The sequence below is a fragment of the Salvia splendens genome, chromosome 18 (genome assembly GCF_004379255.2).
Source record: "Salvia splendens isolate huo1 chromosome 18, SspV2, whole genome shotgun sequence".
Classification (NCBI taxonomy): Eukaryota; Viridiplantae; Streptophyta; class Magnoliopsida; order Lamiales; family Lamiaceae; genus Salvia; species Salvia splendens.
In genome coordinates this window covers 1,422,156-1,439,371 of record NC_056049.1, presented here as the reverse complement: position 1 = coordinate 1,439,371, position 17,216 = coordinate 1,422,156, and the positions used below count along the sequence as shown (strand labels likewise).

The following is a 17,216-nucleotide window of genomic DNA, read 5'->3' as shown; positions in this document are numbered from 1 at the left end:
TGAAGAAAAAAATTGTTTACTTAAAGAAAAAAATAAGTTGAAAAACTACTTTTAGTCGTGAATTCATATGTAATCTCATGATCGGCAATAAATACAAAACAAATATTTCATATGCTATAACCATAAAAATAATATTCACATGTCTAAAATGAATGGATAAACTATTCCACGTCACACCCCACAATTTCTCATGTATCTTCTTTCCCTCCATTATTAAATCCCATGACCCCAAAACTTCCTATAAATAGCAAGCCTCTCCCAAACCCAATCTATTCAATTTCAACACCTCACCTCACCTCACCACCCAAGCCTCTCCCCATTCCTCACCACCACCAGCAATGGTAGTCCATTCCAAACCGCCAGCAATGGAACAGTTGTCCAAACCTAACCACCGAGCCGCATTCATCCCCCTCATCGACCTCTCCAAGCCTGACACCAAAGCTCAGCTCGTCCGAGCCTGCGAGGACTTCGGCTTCTTCAAAGTCATCAACCACAGCGTCCCCGCCGACCTCATCCGCGACCTCGAATCCGAAGCTCTCCGCTTCTTCTCGCTCCCTCTCTCCGTCAAGGCCCAGGCCGGCCCACCCGACCCCTTCGGCTACGGGGACAAGAAGATCGGCCACAATGGCGACGTCGGCTGGCTTGAATACCTCCTCCTCACCGCCAACTCCAGCTCCGATTACCATAACTTCTCCGCCATCTTTGGCCACGCCGCCGAGAAATTCCGGTCAGTTCTATTTTTAAGATGATCAATAATGATTTTTCATTTATTCTGTCACTACTCAAATTCTATATCTATTAGTAAAAAAATTTAAAACCCCAACCGTACTTATTTATTATTGCAATGAAAAACGTCTTATCAACTAAATCAATTTTTTTTATTTGTCATCATAATGTTAATTTTGGTCACATTTCCCCGCACATGCAACTCTTAATAGTTTGTAAGCAGTGAATTTTATTTTTACGAGAATCAATAATAGTTTTCCATTTATTTTGATGCTATGCTGACTCAAATTGTCAACCCATGAGTCAAATAGGACATTTCTATTTTTCCACTTCCAAATTTAAAAAGAGTGACTCAAAATTTATTACAGTGAAAACGTCTTACCAATTAAACTTTATTTCTGTTTATCATTAAATACACACTATTGTATCCTAGGTCTGACATAATGTGATTTCGGTCAATTTTCCCCATACCGCCACACGTGCAACTCTTATTCGTGCACGAATCAATAATAGTTTTCTATTTTTCCGAGAGGCAAACGTCTCACTTACTAGACTACACTACAAATTTCACTATTTCTCTAATTCTCTTCCACCATACAAAGCCTTAAACGAGTCGACCACTCGACCTATTACTCACATGAGAAAAACGTCTTACCAACTAAATTGCGTTGGTTCTAACCTAATGTATACTTCGGAATGCTGCAGTTGCCTGGTGAACAAATACATCGCCGCGGTGAGGAAGATGGCCTGCGAGATTCTCGAAATGGTGGCGGAGGGGCTGAGGATTCAGCCGAGGGATGCGTTCAGCAAGCTGCTGATGGATGAGCAGAGCGACTCTGTTTTCCGGGTGAATCACTACCCTCCGATCCCGGATTTTCTTGAATCCGACGGCAGGAATTTGATCGGATTCGGCGAGCACACCGACCCACAAATCATCTCCGTGCTACGATCCAACAACATTTCCGGCCTCCAAATCTCCCTCAAAGACGGCCGCTGGATCTCTGTCCCGCCCGATCACAACTCTTTCTTCATTAACGTCGGCGACTCATTACAGGTACAGTGACTCGTTTTTCTTTTTGGATCGTCCTATTAGAAATATGTCAGATCTGTGGGACCATATTTCTGTAAAAGGCAATAAGGAATAATTAAATGCAAATTTTAAATAATTTTGAATTGAATTAGTAGTACTAGTTGCTACGGAAACTTCTCTTTCTAATTTTCTTCTTTCACTTAACTTCTTTTCATTTTCAAATGGAAGTAAACTTGGTCAAGCACGAAATATTAGTCCTCATTCTTTATATGAGGCGTGTCCGAATACATGCCCACGTGGCAAGGCACATTCGCTGTGCCACGTGGCTATACTTTGCTTGAATTTTCTATTACTAACCCTAACTGATGTAAGGTTTCCAAAGATTGACTAATGAATGTTTATGTGATTTATGCAGTGATTCTTGTTCTTAATTTACACTGATATGTGTGATATTTGTTTGTTTTATTTCTGATTAAAATGTACCATTGACATATTAGTTGTAGGGGACGTGTCTTACTGAATAAGTTGTGCTCCATCGTCTTATTTATTTTTGTCCGTATTGGTGCAGGTAATGACTAACGGAAGGTTCAAGAGTGTGAAACACAGAGTAGTGGCCAGCGGATCGAAATCGAGGCTATCGATGATTTACTTTGGAGGGCCACCATTGAGTGAAAAGATAGCTCCATTGGCATCACTCATGCAAGGGGAAGAAGATAGTTTGTACAAGGAATTTACATGGTTTGAATACAAGAAATCGGCTTATAAGTCAAAATTAGCCGATAATAGATTAGGTCTCTTTGAGAAGATTGTAGCCTCATGATCTTGTGTGTAGGGTTTTTAGTAGCTAGTTCGATGTAATTTTTTATTTGCTTGTGGGTATAGGTCATGTAAATGTTCTTGTTGATTAATATAAGGATTTTTGCATCACTATAAATATCAATGTGCGTTTAGTTGAGACATGGAAATACTAGGGAAAACAATTTTCGTACTCCATTGTAAATTCATGTGATGTTATCATTGTATTACATGTGCTTAAATTAGCATTCTTTTGGTGATTTAGTTAATGAATACTACTAGTGTGGAGTAATACGTTTGGGGTTCGAAAAATCATGGGATGAAAGTGTGGATAGGAAATCAATGTCAGCAATCTGTACACTTCGGGCGAGATTGAAAAGATGTTCGGGGCATATGTTTCGGTGTCCAAAGATGTAGCCATCGACACGAACCAAAATGAGAGGAGCGCATCAGCATCATCTACAAGGCCTATGTTCCTAGTGGCAAGAAGCGTAGACATTATTGTATGAGGTGCCGAGTTCAAGCCCTCTTGACATCAGTTGTAATTTCCTCCTATATATAGGAGTTTATTTATAAAAAAAAACGTCCGGCAGGAACTCTGGAGCGCAACCAGAGTATGTTGCGCAATGCGATTGGAAGAGCAAGCGAGGGCATACAGAAGTTCCAGGGGTTTTTCCTCGAGGAACAGCATTCGGCCAGGAGCGGCTCCACAAAACCGACATCATCACGAGCGCCATGACGGTCTTCCAAATGGTGACCCACAAAGCATTCAGGCATCTCAACGAGCCAATCCCAACCGGCGGCTCAGACTCCCGTGCCTCCACCCCCTCCGGCAATCCCTCGTAATCCAAACACGTTATTTGGGTATTCGGAGAGAGCTATCAATGCCGACCAATCTTAGATGACTCCCGAGCAAAGAGCTGCAAATATTAAGATGATTGTAGTCTTCTTCCAAACCCGAAATATGTCCTTTTTCATTTTTCGAATTTAAATTATGCAATTCCCACTTTGTTGAATTTTTGGGATTTTGAACTATCCACTTTTTTTATTTTAATTTTAGGAATTTGTAATTTTATTTTAGGTTTATTAAAGTATTTTATTATTATGAAAGTGTTTTTAGTAATTGAAGTATTAAAATTGAATAATATAATAGTGGGACCCATGGAGATAATTGATGATATTGTGTTCTAGCTAAGAACTTGTGCCTTAGCTAAGAGCATCGAAATAAAGATGATAAAAGTGGGACCAGGTCCACAACCGTACTCCTCTTACGTAGCAAAGAACACGGGTGGGGATTTTCAAATTTTTAAATAGATTTTTTTTCTTTCTTTTTTTAAATTTCTTTACTTTAGATTTGGTGGTACTCAAGTTCATTACTATTTTGTACTATTGACTAATAATCAAGAAAATAATTAAAAAGAAGAGTCGCCGAAAGTGCAGAGTCAAAAGTTAAATTTCTCTATCCGAAATTTTGTCTCTTCACACAAAACCCTATTTTCAATGGAGAACGAAGGAAGCAGCAGCAACAGCAATGAAGTCCCGCCATCTCAACCGCTTCAGTCTCTCTCCATTTCGCCTCAACCGCAGTAAGTCCTCTCAATTTCACCTAAGCGCAATTATGTGTCACTTTTTGATCTAGAAGTTGAATTTGTTGGATTGAATTGAATACAGATTGAGCTTGAAGGAGAGGTACGATTTGATAAGGAGCATTGGCGAGGAGTGTATACAGGAGGATGAATTGGAGCGATTGTTGGCGAACAAGCCTAACATTGTGTGCTATGATGGATTTGAACCATCTGGAAGAATGCATATTGCCCAGGTAGCTGAATTGAATCCATTTCCTTGTATGTTTTCGCAGAAATGTTTTCTCTTCCGTATTGTTTAGCATTTTCCGCGCTTTATGCAGTCTTGTTATTATTTCAGCTGATCAAAACATGCTCAATTTGGTATTCTGGAAATTGCCTGACTTGCTGAAGAATTGAATAATTTAGTTCGTTTGGTTTGAGTTTAATTTTCGATAAAACCGGATACCGTAGAGTATTTTAGAACCAAAATTAACTTTTCTTCAAGTTGGATGGTTGGATGATTCATAACTTAAGCTCAAAATTTTAAGTCGCTGTCCAAAATTTTGAGGACTTGATCTCACATAGTAGGCGTAGTCATTTGATTCTATTTTGCTATTGGGATGTGATTGTGCAATAGCACTTTTTTGTTGTGGATTTCAGTTTTGTCAGCAGCTCTTATCTTTGCTGCTGGAAGGTGAATTTACCTGTAATATGTTGATAATGTTTGATGGAAAGTGCAAACATCTATGTGCAGGGAGTTATGAAGGCGATTAATGTCAATAAACTGACTTCCGCTGGATGCAAAGTGAAGATATGGATTGCAGATTGGTTCGCACAGCTGAACAACAAAATGGGCGGTGACTTGAAAAAGATACAAGTGATAGGGCAGTACCTGATTGAGATATGGAAAGCTGTAGGGATGAACATTGAAGGAGGCCAGGTGGAGTTTCTCTGGTCTTCTGAAGAGATCAACTCTCGGGCTCACGAGTACTGGCCCCTTGTGATGGACATAGCCCGGAGAAACAAGCTTCCTAGGGTGCTGCGGTATGGGTCATTTTCTCATTCTGCTAAGTGAATGTCCAATCACTAATGTCATATCGTACCTTTTGTCCTTATTTAGGTGCTGTCAAATTATGGGCCGCTCAGAGCAAGATGAATTGTCTGCAGCCCAGATATTCTATCCATGCATGCAATGTGCTGATATATTCTTCCTTAAGGTGACTTTTCATTGTTGCTTGGATTAATTTGGGAATGAAATATTAAAGGAATACTACTATTGCATATGTATGTTTTGTTTTGTTTTGCTTTCAGTATAATTCATTACTTTCCTATAGTGAGGTGAAAGAATGATTTACAATGAACCTTAAATATTAAAGGCAAGAGACTCCAGATAATAACGCTGTGTTTAAGTGAGGTAGCAACGAAACAAAGATATTCACTATTGGTACCAGAAAAAATACTGCAAACATGTACCGGAACTTGCTATAATTGTTGCTCATTCTTCACTTACTGAGCATAGTGAAATGGTTTATTGCATTGTGCATTACCTTTCTACCTATGGAGTTTTTTAATGTGATAATATATAACTTGTGAGCTTGTGTATTGGAACAGGCTGACATTTGCCAGTTGGGTATTGACCAGCGCAAAGTAAATATGTTGGCTAGGGAGTATTGCGATGACATCAAAAGAAAAAACAAGCCTATCATACTGTCTCATCGTAAGCAGAGTATTACCTTTCCATAAAAGTGTTAGTCCTATTAAAAATTATGTTAACTGCATCTGCTTTTAATTACACACAGATATGCTCCCTGGGCTGCAGGAAGGACAGGAGAAGATGTCGAAGAGTGATCCTTCTTCTTCTATCTTCATGGAGGATGAAGAGGTATTATATGTTTCCAATTTCCTAAAGGACAGCAATTTCTTATAATAGTTGGCCCCGATTCTGATTTAGTTGTGGCATGTTTTGGACCTTCCGAATTCTTTACTTGTGAAATTCTGTTGGGTTGATAAAAACGAATGTCACAGGCTGATGTAAATCTGAAGATAAAAAAAGCCTTCTGCCCTCCAAAAGTGGTGGAAAAGAACCCGTGCCTGGAGTACATCAAATACATTGTTATTCCATGGTTCAATGAGTTCACAGTTGAGCGGAAACCAGAGAATGGGGGTGATAAGTAAGTCCTTCAGGCTTCTGATTAGGGTTTTCAATTCATAGTGTAAAGATATGTACCTTGGTTTTATATTAGTTTGGGACATTTTATAGCTATCTTCTTTACACGTATTCACGTCATTCAGGACTTTCAAGAGTTTTGAAGATTTAGTTGCTGACTACGAGAGTGGCCAGCTGCATCCTGGAGATCTCAAGCCGGCTCTTGCAAAATCACTAAACCGGATACTGCAGGTAATAATTAACTTTACTTGGATCTGATTTATGTTTGATCCTAAAATGCTGATTTACATATACAAATACTCTTTTTGCAACCCAAGCATTTACTTAGCTTTGTAATATTATTCAGCCGGTACGTGACCATTTCATCAACGATCCGAAGGCTAAGGATCTACTGAAAAGGGTGAAGGTATGCACATTTGACTTTTTTCTCTACTTTGAATTGCATGGAAGAGATGAAAAACAAATGTTGATTGTTATCCTATTTATATGCACCATAGTTTAAAGTCGATTGTCTCGTTTAACAAGTATTTCTCTTAGTTTATGTTAATTCCTAGTTAATTTCACTATGCCATATTTTTTTATATTAATTTGCGTATATCCTTTGCAGGGTTACAAGGTAACCAGATGATGTCTTGAGAAAGCAAAACCAGTCTTCCGAAGAGGATTGCAAACTTTTGGTCTTTATTATCACAATAGCATGGTATTGCTTTTCTTGGAATAGTATTACATTTTTTTTATGTTAGATTCTTGTTATTCATTTTCCATCAGATTTATATTTCGACTTATATTTGAATAGAAATGTACTCGAATTTTATTTATATATCTTGTTAATATCTCAAAGAACCAATTATAGTTTTTGACTCCCAACGCCATAAAACAGAACACATTCTTCTCCAAAAAGACGAACAGATTTGGCGCCAAATCAGCCCCCTTAAAATGAAACACCATCGTCGGTAAATTCGGCCGCGTCCCCACAAACACACTCGTTTCTAGAAGGCTTAATGAGGATCCGGAATCTATGTAGATTCCCTCGGGGAATCTCGCCCCGAGCCTCTTCCCGTTGATGCTGAGATCCATCAGCGGGAGGGCGTAGTTTGTGGCGCTCCGATTGTTGCTTGTCTCGACGATCGGTGTCCTCTGCCCGTTCCTCCCTTGGATCACCGCCTCGTCACCGAACCTGATGTACGAGCCTGTGGTCGGAGAGAGGCAGTAGGAGAACCGATTCTTGATCGATGCGCCGAGTTGTCGAGGCAAGGACATCGGAGCCTTGTCCATCCCGAGTATCCCGCCGAAAACGAGGTTCTTCACTGATGCGGGCCGTTTCAAACTGCTGTCGAACGTGAATGTTTCGGTTGCGGCAGGGCCCTTCGAGAACTGGCCGCTGTAGTAGCTGGTGGAGTAGCTGCAGCCGCTGCCGAAGAAAGAGCATTGGAAGCTTTTGGCGAGGGGGTGTTTTTTGCTGATCGGCTTGTAGCTGCTCGACTTCTTTGGTTCGAAGACGAGGTCATTCTGCTTGAAGCAGTGGTGCAGGGGCTGCATTGCATCCACGTGAGGCCGCTGCCGGTGTCGAAGACGAGAGTCCTCTTGACAGCGGGGGTGCCGATGTATAAATCCGCCGTGAAGATGGGTCCGTGCTTTGCCGGGAGGCGTGGACGTCGAAATGGGAGGCGTGCGCGAGTGAGATCTTGGCGTGCTTGAGGAAGCGTTGCGCGGTTGTGAGGTTCGGCTGGTATAGAGGGGAGTCGCGGTGGACAAGCTTCAAGGTGAAGGCTGACAAGGACGTCGGCCGTCGTAGGAACCATAGGGCGAAGATGAGGAAGAAGATGTTGATTGAAGGCATTGTGTTTTAGTATGATGATGGGAGAGGGAGATCTATTTATATGGAAGAGATGGTGTTTAGAGTAATTGTGATGTGCTTATTTTGCTACTTTTTTACTCTTTTTTGTGTGTCATCTGTTATTTAGTTCTTAGGTTCAAATGAGAAATTGGATATTTGGTTATGTGATTAGTCTCAACAATAGGAATTATGTATTTAAACATGGAGCTTTGAGGGAGTGTAGATAATGCACACAATGCATTGATGTTATCGTTTTCTTGAATCTTTAATGACATATGTCACTTTTAATGACAGGTTGATAAATTTTAGAAATCTCAAAAAGTCTCAAAAACTTAAAATTGTATAACTCTCTCGATTAAAAGTATATATCATTTTAAACAAATTTCAATTAAATACGTTCGGGTGAATAAATTTGCAAAAAAAAAGTAATTTGTATAAATCTATAATGGCCTATGAGTTAATGCTCTTAATTGTTGCATTGCTATGATTCGATGTATATAATGTCAAAAAAATGTAATGTCTAAACAGTTTCAATTTGATTATTACACTCAATATCCATTATATAACTTAAAACCAATATATAAAATTTGATGTACATTCCTTTAATTTTTTTTAACAGCTCTCATCTACGTCTCCTAAAATCTGCACTGAATTAAAGTGTCACTTTGAATTAAATAATTTGTGGACAAATAGGGTATACTCATTGAACATGGAGGTGACAAGTATTAAAATTTGAAATACAGTATATATTTAAATTTTTTGTTACTCGACCAAGCAAGATAGTTTTTCTTAGAGTGAACTGTTGGGTAAATGCTATGTATTTTACATTTTATTTATTTTTGCTTGAGAAAATGTAATTAGATTCGAAAGTTGTTTACCTAAATATGAACCAAATAAAAAATCCAAAATTTAAAAGAAATGCTTTAATTATTATGTACTAGTATTAGATTAGAATATTGAGGGAGTATTTGAATAAAATATTTTATTTAAATAAAGTTTTATACAGTACATGTCATAAATTTTTATCTTTAGACTTTTGTAGTTATAAAAGAACAACTGTAATCGAAAGTCCAGATTTAAAAAAAAAATCTGATCCAAATTTATAAGTTTGATTTCGGTTAATTCAGTTATTTAGATTATGAACATTTTGTTACCCCATATTTGTGGGAGACTTTTTCCATGCTTTAGAGAAATTGCTTGACGAAACTAATAATGAAAGTACATGACTCTATAGTAGATGGTCAAATATACGACATAACAACAAAATCACATCGTTTTGGGCATGATTTAAATGACTTGTAATTTATATATTATTTTATAATAATAAAATGGATAATTCCATATTAATATATTAAATCTTATTTATATATGTATACATATATCCAACAACCAATTATCATCACTCAGACACCAAGCTGAAAGTCTTTAGAACAATCCTCAGGAGCAAACGACAGCATCTTCTGCTGCAAATCAAACACAAACCTCACATTCCTCTGCTGAAACGACCCCAAAATGGAAATAGTTTTCGACTCCAACGCCGCCAAACAGAACACATTCCTGCCCGGAAAGAAGAACAAATTCGCCGGCGCAGCCGCCAAATTAGCCCCCTTGAAATGAAAAAACATTGTCGGTAAAGTCGGTGGTGCCGCCGCATAACTATAACAGAGAAACTTGTCCGGTGCATTACTCCTTGTATGCCTCTTAACATCGTGAAAACTGGCAAAATAGCTAGCAAGATAATTTTTCACAGCAACATACACACTCGTTTCCAGCAGGCTCAACGAGGATCCGGAGTCTATGTAGATTCCCTCGGGGAATCTCGCCCCGAGCCTCCTCCCGTTGATGCTGAGATCCATCAACGGGAGGGCGTAGCTAGTGGTGCTCCGTTTGTTTTTCGTCTCGAGGAACGGCGTCCTTTGCACGTTCCTCCCTTGGATCACCGCCTCGTCCCCGAACCTGACGTATGAGGATGTAGTCGGGGAGAGGCAGTAGGAGAACCGGTTCTTGATCCCCGCGCCGAGCTGCCGGGGCAAGGACGTCGGCTCCCTGTCCATCCCCAGTATTCCGCTGATCGCCGGCGGGAAAGACCCGGAGTTGGAAGTCCCGCAGCCAAAGACGAGGTTCGACACTGTTGCGGGCGCTTTCAAACTGCTTTCGAACGAGAAAGTCTCGGTTGCGGCCCGCCCCGCCGAGGACTGCCCGCTGTAGTAGCCAACAGAGTAACTGCAACCTTTGCCGAACATGGAGCACTTGAAGCTTCCAGCGAGGGGGTGGTTTTTGTTGATCAGCTTGAAGCTGCTCGACTTCTTTGGCTCGAAGATGGGGCCGTCCTGCTTGAAGCAGCGGGTGCAGGGGCTACATTGTATCCACATTACGTCGCTGCCGGTGTCAAAGACGAGAGTTCTCTTGACGGCAGGGGTGCCGATGTATAAATCTGCGGTGAAGACGGGCCCAGAGAGCTTTCCCGGGAGGCGGATCTCGGCGTGGACGTGGTCCTTGAAATGGGAGGCGCGCGCGAGGGAAATCTCGGCATGCTTGAGGAAGCGTTGCGCAGTTGTGAGGTTTGGTTGGTATAGAGGGGAGTCGGGGGAGTCGCGATGGATGAGCTCCAAGGTGAAGGCCGACGAGGACGTCAGCCCTCGGAGGAGCCAGAGCGCGAAGATGAGGAAGAAGATGTTGATTGAAGGCATGATGATTATGATGGGAGAGAAGATCTAATTAGAGTTCTACTTATATGAGGAGATGTGGGAACAGAGGGTGTTTTCAGTAATTGTGATATGCATTTTTTTCTTCTTGTGAGTGATATTATATTTATTTCTTAGGTTCAAATGAGAAACTGGACATTTCGTTTGAGATTGTTCTTAAATTTTAATTATGTCTTTACACATGGATGCTACATCTGATGAAATATGTTGAGAGTGACAACGAACATAATATAGAAAAAGTAAATACATATATATTAATACTTAAATGGTGAATCACATTCAATACATAGAATGAGCACACACAACAAAGCAAATGCTAACAAATGGTGAGAAACCATTTTCATGAGCTTCAAGAAAACAGTCTATAATAAAGAGAGAGGCATTTTTGAAAACTTACTTATGGCTCTTCTTCTTCCACAGATCTCCAAACATTTTAATGCTTTTCCTCTTTTCACCTCCAAAAACGTCATCTCTGTCTTCCATTAGCCCAGGCGAGCCTACATAACCCGTGTACCCACCAACATGATCGAACGTATTGACGTAGAGTTTATCCATGGATCCACATCTCTCCGATATCCTCCTGCCGTTCGCCTCCGCATCCCCAGCCAGAACAGAAGCTGCTGCATCCGCTGCTTTTCGCCATTGCTCAGTTTGTACACGAAGCATCTTCATCTCATTTTCTAGCAACTCTTTCTCCTTTTCTGTCGCTTCTAACTTCTCATTCATCTGGGAAGAGCTGCTTTTACTCTTCTCCAGCTCTTCACTAGCCAAAGTTAACCTTTTGTTCAGGCTATTGATCTCAGATTGAGCTGATGATATCTTCAGCGATTTTTCATCGAGCTGGCTCTTTATGCTCTCATTTTCTTGACGAAACACCTCCAGTTCTTTCCCCTTTTCTTCTAAACGGGCTTTCAGCAAGTTTATCTCCTCTTCCTTTGAAGCCAACTCATCACATGGACTCTCCGGCTCAGCAGTGACTGGTGATTCAGCTGACAAAGAGACAGACTTAGCCTTGAGTTCATCATCTTCTGGTTCAGCCTTAGGCTCCAACGTTGTCTTCTCGTTAGGAACTTCGAAAACATCAGTTTCCTCCTGGATTTCCTCAGATGCTTCATACATTTTAGTACTATCCTTCTTGCTCAGTTTTCGGGCCTCAGCTGGAGTTAAGTGCTTTTCTTCGATTTCAAACGGCTCGGGAGCCCTCTGCGATTTCTTAGGTTTCCTCTCAAGTTGATCCTGCACTGCCTTTTTAGCAGTCCCGGTCGAGACTAAATGACCCTTCAGACTCTTGAGCTCCTCCTGAGCAAGGCCGAGTTGAGATTCCAAATCTGCAATGCGAGTTCTTAGTTTCTTTTGGTGCAAGGGGTTAGACAGCGTCCCTCTCTGTGTCCGACCTTCAGCGATTTTGGGGCTCCTCTCCGTCTTCGGACGAACATGTGTTGGATCAGAATCAGCGCTGGACGTCCTCTGATTAGCAGGCCCTCGAAGAGATGGCCGTGCAGCTACTTCTGCTGTTCTACTATGATCATAAAAAGATCAAATTAAAACCAAACACAAAACAGAATAACTTGGGAATACACTAGGCATTAGATTCCAAATACCTTGTTCTTGGCATTTCTCTCTTCTTCGAGGGAAACTCAATTATCTCTAACAGCAAAATCAACTGTTCTTCAAACTTTGATCTGCTTAATCGAATGAGAACATTAGATAATTCAGTTGGAAAATGAAGCTCAGCATATTCACATACTACAAAATTCAACACTGTAAAATACATCACTTAGATTCAATAAGCTAAATCAAATTGCAGTTTTCTCAGACAATTTGCCACAAATCAAACCTAACTAACACCAGCATTTCACTATGATTTCTAATTTCCGATTTCTCTAATTTCTTCAGCAATCATACAATGGTTCTAATAAACAGCTGAAGTCGATCAAAATGCAACTATTAGGAGCTTCAATTCTATTAATTGCTTCACCACTCTACAGAATTCATAACTTCACGATTTCAACGGATTCAGCCGTGTGTAAAACTACATAAACTCATATCAGCTGGATCTACAAACAGTACTTCAATTGAAATTAAATGCCGCCAAATCATTTGGCAGGGGAAAAAGCTCAATTAAAAAGCATACACAACGAATTGAATAATCTATTCCAAAAGAAAATCGCAATTATTAATCGATATGAACAAAACATAGTACTGTGACAAAATCACACCTACAGAAGGTGTTGTAGTCTTCTTCTTCTTCTTCTTCTTCAAGCCGTGGTGAGGAGCTAATTGTTAAATAGCAGAGGTGAATGGTGATTTGGAGCAGAGTAGCGTAGAAATGGAAATGGAAATGGAAATGGAAATCGGCATTGAATTTGAAACCGCTGTGCGGCATTTATGAGAGCAATTGTGCACTTTACTTGCCTTCGTGTGTATGTGACAGCTCTTCTTGGGACACGAGACGGGTAGAGAGAGAGAGGAAGTTTGAAAATTCGAATTAAATAATTTCGAAAATTGAATATTTGGAATAATTGGAAGGTAAGGACAAGAGAGTCATTTCAAAAATATTGGATGGAGGGAATCCAACGGTCATAATGTGGTGGCTTGTAACTAGGGGTGGAAAACCGGGAAATATTCGAATCTGTCTTTAGTGCGATCTGGCTAATTTTGCTTAACCGGATTTGCAGATTACATCAAAATGTCTTCCAACGATTGTCAGGTTTTGAACTCATAATCTTAAAGTCACCACATCTCTGCACTACCTTGTGATACAATCCACTGGTTAGATTTTCACATGTGTTCGTCAGATTTTTCAAACAAAGTTGAATTTTCCAAAATACTACAATTTGACAAAAGTAAAAGTAATTTACCGAATTAATAATAAAAATATTATTTTTGTTAAACGCGTAACTAGATTACCCCTTTAAAAACGTGGGATTTATGTCTAAACAAAAATGAAAGTGCAAGTTAATAATTTACTGGATTTGTTTTTAGCCAACAAAAAAAGGGACATGTACAAAACTATTATAAATGCTAGTACGATTATGTTTAATTGATGGATTATAAATTTAAGTGGATTTAATTATGTATGCCGCATTATTTTCAATAAATGATTTTTAACATTTGTAATTGATAATATGGAAGCTTTAAAAGTTGAAACCAATAGCAAATGGTGTAGGTCTAAAAGATAAAATAATAGTGGTAATAATAATGAAAGAATTATGGATAGTGAAGATTTAAGTTTCGAATTAACTCATTATACAAGTATAATTATTTTCAAGTACTTTTATTAATTTACACGCATTTATTAAACGATACTTTATAAATTCATTATTTGGTGAAAGGTTTATTGGAATATTAATTGAGGAAAACAATTATTAGTACAAATATGCAATGGTAGACTAGTTTGTTTCAAGAGTTGTTAATTAGATTGCGACAAATATTATAACGTGGTTGTTAATTTATTATTATGCCATATAATGTAATATATATCCAACCAAATTGAAGATGGGTACATTCCGATACAATAGAAAAGAAAATTAAGAGAAAATATATTAAAATAGAAGTAAATGAGTCACACAGTCACATCTAAACACATAGTCACGTCTAGACATTATTTATCATCCTATTCATTAGAGAGAGATTAGATAACCACAACTAACAAGAAACATTGAATCCAAAAATGTAAACGAGAGCTAAATCATAGCCCTGAATTGTGTCATCGAGAATTTAAATGTGTCTTATGTTTCACTGGTTGGCAAATATTAGAGAATTTAAAAAGCAGGAGATTTTTAGTAAATTCACTATCAGTGCCTAAGATTAAGGCAAGCAACGAGGATCACATATTCACAACGAGAAGTGACGAACTAAAACACCAAAAATGTTGGACATGTTTTTATTTTTATAGAAGAGTAGAGAAAGGCATGTGAAGATCAAGTATAAACTCAACTACTCCATTCCTACAGCTTGTCACATTTACTTGTACCTAACTTATACGACCAAATCTAGTCGAAACATATTACTATAAAACAAAAAAATTGATTAATAAGTTGACAAAATTAGCACGTTCGGATAACTATCGTTTTTTTGCCTTTTAAAGTAGTATGGTTTTCATAGAGAATCTTGAAAAGAAATGTCGATGCACACCTGCATTTTTTATAATTAAAAAAATAATCAAATTGTAATGCCAAGGATATAATTTGAGGATATTTTGATGTACACCAAACTATGATAAATTAATACTTTTATCACGTACGCCACTAACAATTAATGTGTACGGTTGGTTTTTATATGATTTACAAGTGAAAATTAATCATGACCATCTATTTAGCTTGTGAAAATCTTTAGGCCCACCACGCTTCTGCTGCGATTTGTTGGATTTGTTGATTTATATTGTTTGTAAAATAAACAAGAATACTTATTTCATCCAAATTAATAAGTTTTATATGCAATATTCTAGTTTTAGAATCTTAAATCGAACACACATTTGCAAATATTGTATGCAATATTAAAATTTTAGAATTTAAAATTCTTCAGTTTTACATGCATTTATAATTTGTGTATGATTTGTCTAAAATTGTAATGTTAAGGGCTTGTTCTGTTTGTCCAATAGGATTTAGGGTAGATAAGGAGAGGCCAGATAAATATGACACAAATTAGAAGTTGGGTTATTCATTTCAGCTGTTTGGTTTGCACTATATAAAGCACAAGTGATATATATCGTGTGTTTGGTTTGCTGTAAATCAAATACCACAATACCCAAACCTAAATTGGAGAATATATATTACAACTCTCTTCCGCCGCTCTTCCATTTCAGTGTTCCAGAATCGCCTCGCAAATTCCGCAGAAGCTATTTTCACTTTGTCCAGTTGAAGATGTCTGACTACATGCGTTCAAGGTTCACTTCCCCTGATGTGCCGAGTTCGCAAGGTACATATAGCTATCTCAGAATTGAATAAAAGAGAGTTTATTTTCGTATGGTTCAACATCATTTCGTTTGGTAATTTATTTGAAAGCACCAGTGAATTCGCATTTCGTTCTTAGATCTTGCAGTGCTTTACAGTTTTAATTGGGTGATTTTGTTGTGGTTCAGTGAATTCCCGCCTTGGACGGTCAAGGAGAGGCAACGGTGACCGAACCCGCCGAACCTGGTCATACCGTGAGGAGGAGATTCTTGTGGTTGCGCTGAAGGACCTTGTTGTCACCGGATGGAAAGCCGATAATGGATTTCGGACAGGCTACCTTGGCAGACTCGAGGAAGCCCTGAAGAAGCATTACCCCAACACTGACATCAAAGCAACTCCTCATATTAACTCGAAGCTCACTTCCTGGAAAAGATGCTACAATTCTTTGCGTGGCATCTTAAGTCGTAGCGGTGTGGGGTTCAACCTCCACGACGACTACAAGATAGATTGCGACGACGATCAGTGGTCGCAAATTGTCAAGGTACCAAATCTCGTTCTAATGGATATCATCATGTTTTCAAGTTAGTTTTAAAAATAATACTCAATATGTTTGCTTCACATTGGCAATTCTGATGGTGTGTGTTATGTTACGAATTCGTATGTACAGCAAGACCCTCATGCTCGCTACATGAGGGATAAGAGCTGGCCATTCTGGGACCATTGGCAGGTCATCTTTGGTAAGGATAGGGCTGCTGGGGGATCAGCTACTGGTTTGATGGATGCGGTCAATGGGCTTTACACTCAGGACACCGGCTCAGGCTCAAGCGATGGAGGTGAGGTTGGCAACTCTGTTGGCTCTACTGATGTGCCCACTTCTCATCCACTGAGTCAGACCAGCACTCCTCCCGATGCTCCGGTTGAAAGCTCAGGCAACACTAACCGTGAGAAAGCTGCTCGGCCTGCGGGTGGGAAAAAGAGAAAGGCTGACCATTCTATAGATGGTCTCATTGAACTGCTGGGGAAAATCAATGACGCCACCAACGTGAGGTTGGATTCTTTATCCCTCCGCATTGGTTATGAGTTCGATCTGAGCAAAGCACGGAAGGAAGTATTTGCTGAACTAGGTCGCTTGCCTGGACTGACAAGGGAGCAAAAGTTTGATGCAGGGGAGATTATTCTGGAGAAGGTGGAAAGGTTGGATTTCTTTCTTGGGATGCCGGATGATGACCGTATCGCGTTCGTGCTTCGTGTGCTTGCGAAATATGGTTCGGGATAGATGGGGGAATCTACAACGGGTGAAGGGGTGGCGTAGGTCGATGGCTTGCCTGATATAATTTATAAAGCCTATTTTCTGTCTGAAACTTTTTTTTTGGAAGCCCCTCTTCAACATTGGCTTGTTGCAATTGTCTGTAGATTATATTATTATCTATCATCTTTTGTAGGAAGGATTATGTTGCCTTAATCAGTAAACGATTTCCTAGTATTCCTTAATCAGC

The 17,216-nt window shown here is 39.4% G+C and overlaps 6 protein-coding genes across 10 annotated transcripts; 3 read left to right on the top strand and 3 right to left on the bottom strand.

Annotated features, from left to right (window-relative positions):
* The first annotated feature begins 263 nt into the window (after positions 1–263).
* Positions 264–2,683, top strand: LOC121777658 (gibberellin 2-beta-dioxygenase 1-like). The gene is made up of 3 exons (XM_042174977.1): positions 264–727; positions 1,432–1,780; positions 2,325–2,683. The coding sequence occupies exons 1-3, from the start codon at positions 339–341 to the stop codon at positions 2,574–2,576; spliced, it is 990 nt and encodes a 329-aa protein (XP_042030911.1). The 5' UTR covers positions 264–338; the 3' UTR covers positions 2,577–2,683.
* A 1,284-nt stretch (positions 2,684–3,967) lies between these two features.
* Positions 3,968–7,284, top strand: LOC121777759 (tyrosine--tRNA ligase 1, cytoplasmic-like). 2 transcript variants are annotated; one of them, XR_006045557.1, is made up of 11 exons: positions 3,968–4,137; positions 4,223–4,370; positions 4,871–5,160; positions 5,237–5,333; positions 5,728–5,833; positions 5,916–5,998; positions 6,142–6,287; positions 6,409–6,514; positions 6,630–6,689; positions 6,891–6,983; positions 7,164–7,284. XR_006045557.1 is itself a non-coding variant. In XM_042175110.1 (10 exons), the coding sequence occupies exons 1-10, from the start codon at positions 4,052–4,054 to the stop codon at positions 6,909–6,911; spliced, it is 1,143 nt and encodes a 380-aa protein (XP_042031044.1). In that variant the 5' UTR covers positions 3,968–4,051; the 3' UTR covers positions 6,912–7,138. The 2 variants fall into 2 exon arrangements, 1 of the variants encoding a protein (XP_042031044.1); XM_042175110.1 differs by lacking the exon at positions 7,164–7,284 and having other exon boundaries at positions 6,891–7,138.
* LOC121777834 (aspartic proteinase CDR1-like) lies at positions 7,034–7,822 on the bottom strand. The gene has a single exon (XM_042175187.1). It carries the CDS (start codon positions 7,820–7,822, stop codon positions 7,034–7,036), a length of 789 nt encoding a protein of 262 aa, XP_042031121.1.
* Positions 7,823–9,523: 1,701 nt separating this feature from the next.
* On the bottom strand, positions 9,524–10,810 carry LOC121777833 (aspartic proteinase CDR1-like). The gene has a single exon (XM_042175186.1). It carries the CDS (start codon positions 10,808–10,810, stop codon positions 9,524–9,526), a length of 1,287 nt encoding a protein of 428 aa, XP_042031120.1.
* Positions 10,811–11,056: 246 nt separating this feature from the next.
* Positions 11,057–13,279, bottom strand: LOC121775904 (interactor of constitutive active ROPs 4-like). 4 transcript variants are annotated; one of them, XM_042172990.1, is made up of 3 exons: positions 13,045–13,279; positions 12,427–12,507; positions 11,057–12,344 (listed from the first exon to the last, which is right to left on the bottom strand). In XM_042172990.1, the coding sequence occupies exons 1-3, from the start codon at positions 13,209–13,211 to the stop codon at positions 11,219–11,221; spliced, it is 1,374 nt and encodes a 457-aa protein (XP_042028924.1). In that variant the 5' UTR covers positions 13,212–13,279; the 3' UTR covers positions 11,057–11,218. The 4 variants fall into 4 exon arrangements, with proteins under 4 accessions (XP_042028924.1, XP_042028925.1, XP_042028926.1 ...); XM_042172991.1 differs by having other exon boundaries at positions 11,057–12,341; XM_042172992.1 differs by having other exon boundaries at positions 13,049–13,183.
* A 2,129-nt stretch (positions 13,280–15,408) lies between these two features.
* Positions 15,409–17,211, top strand: LOC121777077. Its single transcript, XM_042174212.1, has 3 exons — positions 15,409–15,745; positions 15,909–16,261; positions 16,388–17,211. The coding sequence occupies exons 1-3, from the start codon at positions 15,691–15,693 to the stop codon at positions 16,994–16,996; spliced, it is 1,017 nt and encodes a 338-aa protein (XP_042030146.1). The 5' UTR covers positions 15,409–15,690; the 3' UTR covers positions 16,997–17,211.
* The last annotated feature ends 5 nt before the right edge of the window (positions 17,212–17,216 follow it).